The 5,502-nt window shown below is 43.6% G+C and overlaps 1 protein-coding gene across 1 annotated transcript in view; it reads right to left on the reverse strand.

The window, feature by feature from the left end:
• vamp5 (vesicle-associated membrane protein 5) overlaps nt 1–2,870 on the reverse strand; it is a 12,595-nt gene extending 9,725 nt beyond the window's left edge. Inside the window, exon 1 of the mRNA XM_037680616.1 lies at nt 2,612–2,870. Within this exon, the coding sequence (XP_037536544.1) occupies nt 2,612–2,614 (3 nt within the window). The 5' untranslated portion in view covers nt 2,615–2,870. The remainder of the gene's footprint in view (nt 1–2,611) is intronic.
• Between the last annotated feature and the right edge of the window lie 2,632 nt (nt 2,871–5,502).

Here is a 5,502-nt window from a genome sequence, read left to right on the forward strand (position 1 = left end):
TTCAGGCCGCATCACTCACTGCTGCAGCTCCTTCAGGCCGCATCACTGCTGCAGCTCCTTCAGGCTGCATCACTGCTGCAGCTCCTTCAGGCTGCATCACTCACTGCTGCAGCTCCTTCAGGCTGCATCACTAACTGCTGCAGCTCCTTCAGGCTGCATCACTGCTGCTGCAGCTCCTTCAGGCAGCATCACTCACTGCTGCAGCTCCTTCAGGCCGCATCACTCACTGCTGCAGCTCCTTCAGGCCGCATCACTCACTGCTGCTGAAGCTCCTTCAGGCCGCATCACTCACTGCTGCTGAAGCTCCTTCAGGCTGCATCACTGCTGCTGCTTGCATTACCACATGGCAGGCAGCAGACTTGCCTCAGACATGGTGTTTGAATTCACCTTATTTAACTAATGGTGTGTTTTCTGAAGGTACTGGTTAGGATTTTAAAGCCAAGGGTTGTATAATTTTGCAGTGTGTCTCAAGCTTGTACTTTCTTTTTCAAATGTATTTTAATAGACGTTTGGGTACATAAGAATGAATTAACTACATGCTTGAGGAACTAAGTTCCTGTTTACACAACATGTTTTTTTGAGTGAAACCGGAGTTTTTCTGCTGCGGTTCATCTGCTTGTGTACACAACACCAGCCCTTGCTTTCTCTGAAACCAAAGGTTTCTGAATCCTGGTCTCAGAGAAGAGGTTTTCATTGGAACCCCCAGGCAGAGTTGTGAAATACCTTGCAGGTGTGAAGTCGCACATGCTACAGGCGTCTGCAGTCAAAAGTTTTTCTGCTCAAACAGTTACAACAAATGGCAGAGAGCGGAGTAATTTTTGGGCTACCCTTTCAGCATGTAGGCACAAAACCAACAAAACCCTAGGTCCAAAGGACCGTTCCTGTATTCACCAGTTTGGATATAACTGAGATAGGGAGTGGTGGCACAAAGGTTAGAGAAAGTGGGCCTATGATAGGAAGGTCGCCGGTTCGATTCCCTGGACCGACAACATCAAAACGTGGGTGGAAAAGGTGAAACACGCACACCTGCCTCCACCCTCATTTGCCACACTCTGAGCCCTTGAGCAAGGCCCTTAACCCCCACCATCTGCTCCCCCGGATGCCCTAGATAGCAGCTCTCTGCTCCACACAGAGGGCTGTGGTAGCTCGGTGTTCTGTGGTTGTGTCAGGAAGAACATCGGCGTAAAAACAATCACCAAGTCTTCATGCGAGTTAGTTCACTGTGGTGACTCCTGAAGAAGGGAGCAGCCGAAAGAAGAAGAAAGAAGGCTATAACTGAGCTCATGCTGACACTGCATTTCTAGAGGTCGTTCTCGTGTAAACAGAGTCTAAAATGAACTTGTTTTAAATAACTAGCAGTCAGATGAGGGATCAAGGAAGGCTTCCACGTGATATAAATCTGACTGGCTTGTTGTCTAAACACCAAGTTTTGCTTTGGGTTTGTATTTGATTAAGTCATCCGGCTTGTTCCTCGGGTAGTTTAAATTAAAAAAAGAAACTAAATTGAATCATGAGTCATGATTCTCGTAAAACAAGTTAATCAAGAGCTCCATGAGAATGCATGTAAACAACACAGTAACCCAACAAAACAAGCACGCAGGAGATTTGACCTCGGAGCGATACGTTTCCTGACAGCTTCTCCTTCAGCAGTCGCCCTCTGAGCGTGACAGGAAGCCCACACCTCACAAGGTGACACGAACAAGAAACCAGAGAAAACCCAACATTCTAGTTCACTGCAGGTCATCCTGAAAATAGCACGTTCCTCAAATGTTTGGTCACTTTTGGCTGAAAAAACAAAACTCCTTAAACAGACCTTAATAGTGATTAATGGATTCTTATCTTATCCTGGGCACTCCAGCAGCTAAACAATAGTGTGTTTAAAACCCAGCCGGGAACTGCTGCCCATTCCAGTTTCCCTCCTTGTTTCCTTCCTCGCCTCATTCCCTCCCATCCTCCTGTCTTCATGATGGTACCTGGTGTTACACCTTCACGTGTTCTGGTTCGCCCCAACGTCTCTGCTTCCACCTCACAAAATAAAAGTTCCCTCAATTATAAAACTGGAATACATGAACACTGATAATAAAGCATTTACAACAAGCTGCGACCATCATTTTCTACATTTTATGACCATTACTTTTATTTCTTGGAGCCCAGATATGTTATTGGCAAACATTTTTTAAGTTCATTTGATTTGTATAGATCTTTTCAGGACATGTTCCCAAGTGACCCCATCTTTAGGAACCATGGTTCTAGTAGAGTCCAGTCTCACTGTAATCACACTGTTCTGTCTCAAACCTGAGGTGAGCGAACGAAAAAACAATAGTTGGATTTTATCTGTTTTCCCTCTTGTAATCAGAACTATATATTCATAAATAAATTCATTTTCTAACGTTAACAGATAATATTCGTGAGGACCTGTGTTTTTATAATTTATTGTTTACTCAACTTCCTGTCAGTTTAACCTCATGAAACTTTAATAAAATATTTAATGTGCAGGTTTCGCCTCTTTAAGGTCATTAAGTCTGTAGCTCGCCTAACTCAGAGGTCTTTGCTCAGAAACTAACTTGTCTCCATGTTTTTAGCTGCAGCTGTAAAGACAGGCTGGACTTACCATGTCTGTCGCGTGTCCCACTGTCCTCGAGTCGAAACTTTAAAGTGTCCCGAGCATTTAAAGGTCGGCTGAAACCCACTAAAAAAACTACAGGAAACGCAGATGACTCGTTCCGTGCCTTCACACCAAACTACGGTCGTAATAAAAAGGTGAACCGCCCCTGAGCTCTCGGTCCTCTTCGTGAAGTTTATACTTCGTCACTTTCGCTTCAGGTGGCAGCTGCGTGCGAGCCGCTGCGCGCGAGCCGCTCGACTTGTCACGATGCGTTCAGTGTCATCCCGGAAATTTGGATATTTAGGTTTTTTTTCCGGACACAACGACCGGAAGTCAGAGAACGATACCTCATTCAATGTCCGACTTTATTTGTTTTCACTCAGATGAAGTAAATGTCTCTTGTTTTCATTCAGTCCATGTAAATAGGAGGACAACAATATAGTTTATGAGAAATATTTATATTTCAAATTTGTCCATTTCGAATCGGTGTGAAACTGCATTTCCTGTCAAAACACTGACAGCTGCTGAAATTTACTGAAGAAGCTGAAGCTAAGTTGTTCAAGAGAAAAGAACCAGAATAGCAGCTAAAAGACAACAGTAACAACATGCTAGCCAAAAGCTAAATGTAGCAAAATTCATTCAGCTTTAATTTAGAGGACTCATTTACAAGAGAGACCTGTAAAAATACAACAAACAAAAAAAACAATAGCTAAAAGCTAAAGTAGTAAAAGGCTAACTGAAAGCAGGGCAAGTTTAGCTGAATCTAAAAGCAGCATAGCCAAATGCTTAAAGATGCAAAAATAAGATAAAAATAGCTGAATTCTAGCTAAAATACCAAAACACATGCTAACCTCTAGCTAAAAGTCAAATTGCAAAAGGCTAAAAGTAGAAAAAAACTAGAATAGTGTCAGCAGCTGAAACAGTTTTCAAAGAGCTCAATGTTTCTGAAGGAGTTAAGCTGATGAGGAAAATATTTGTAAAGTTATATATTTGGAAAAATATAAAAGTTATGAAAAGCACCCATCTCTACATTGTGATTACTAAATAACTTGAAGGAGTGAGACTTTTTTTTTTTTTTTTAGTATCAAAACCAACAAGAAAACGTTGGTTACGTACTGTAACCCCAGATTCTATGAATATAGGCGTAGCCCTTTAAGGCCTTCGCTTTAGTGGGTTTATCCCGTTATGCGCAGCATAAGCACTGAAAAAAAATTTAGTCCACGCCCACCTGCTGTGTGGGCCCCACCCGGTCCATATAAATTACGTTAAGAGCGGGAAATCGGCTCCCAAAATAGCTTTTTTCTTCAGCCATTTAGGAGCCAGTGAGGCCCGACGCTTAAAGGGCTACGCCTATATTCATAGAATCTGGGGTTACAGTACGTAACCAACGTTCTATTTCATATAGGCTTCGCCCTTTAAGGCTGTCGCTGATGGGTTAAGGGCGAAGCGGATGTGGTCCTCGCCTCACTGGGTCCATTCGAACACAGTAAGAAGCGGAAGCTTGCCCAAAAAACGTCTTGTCACTCAGCTCCCCGTGTGCATAACTACGCATCGCGTAATTATGTGCCATGCACAGACGCATGTTGAGTAACTATGCGTTCTGACAAAGCATGAACGCCCCGGAAAACTTTCACCGGGAAGAAGATGTTGAAAAGAGGGGGGGGGGGGGGGGCATGAACCAACTGGTTCATGGCTGAACAGTATAAATGGATTAATATCCATGAATTGATTATTGATCAAATGAACTGATTGGTAACAATAGTCATGAACTGATTAGTGACAATAGAACCAAAATCACAGACACGACTTGTGACTGATAACAACATCTCACACTGTAATGCATGCAGACAGAAGTGAGCTTAAACAGAGTTCCATGAGAACAACAATATTCATTCTGTTAGAGCACTAAGGACAGAATGTGTCATGGAACGAGCCGTTACATCACGTAGGTAAAAGCGAATAAATGAGCAGGGTGTTGACCATGCAGCCGCAGTGCAAATGTCCTGCATTGACATACCATTATGCAGAGCAGTCGAAGATGCGATACCCCTGGTCGAGTGTGCTTAGAGGTTGACAGGAGGCTCTAAATCTGATGCTCTGTAGGCTTCAGAAAAGGCCTCACACAGCCAGTGTGACAAGCGCTGGATGGATAACGGGCGACCTGCAGAAGCATCTCTATAATGCACAAACAATTGTTGAGTTTGAAACGCATTGCAGCTGTGCGCACTATGTAACACGTCAACGCCTGCACCGGGCAGAGAAGATGAAAAGATGCTTCCTCTTCTGATCTGTGGGGGGGGGAGAAACCCCTCCAACGATATCATACTTGATTTAAAAGAGCTCGTGGTGTTTTAGGCATAAAAGCTGGGTTTGGTCTTAAATCAGCTGAGCTGCCCGTCAGCCTAAATTCTAAAGCATGACGAAGCAACAGAGAGGGCAGATAATTACTTACCCTCTTAGCAGGTGTTAAAACCAGCAGCAGGGCTGTTTTAAGAGACAAGAATTTTAAGTGAAAACCTGATCCAGAGGCTCAATTGGAGCTTTGATCAGGGCTCGCAGGACCAGCGTTAAATCCCACTGTGGAGCAAGTGGACGTGAAGCAGGCCTGCGTCTCTGAACACCTTTTAGAAAAAACGCTTCATCAGCGGGTGATTAAAAGCTGTTCTGTCTCCGAAACCTTCGTGGCAGGAAGAGATGACTGCAACGTACGTTAAAACGTACTGAATGCCAACTTCCTATCCATCAGCTGTTGTAGAAAGACAACACGCCGCCTAAAAGGCATGAGGTGGCCTCTAAACCTTTCTCTGTACACCAGATGTTAGTAAGATGTTTGTAAGATGTTTGTAAGATGTTTGTAAGATGTTAGTAAGATGTTTGTAAGATGTTTGTAAGATGTT

This window comes from Nematolebias whitei, chromosome 8 (genome assembly GCF_014905685.2).
Source record: "Nematolebias whitei isolate Nwh7 chromosome 8, NemWhi1, whole genome shotgun sequence".
NCBI lineage: Eukaryota > Metazoa > Chordata > Actinopteri > Cyprinodontiformes > Rivulidae > Nematolebias > Nematolebias whitei.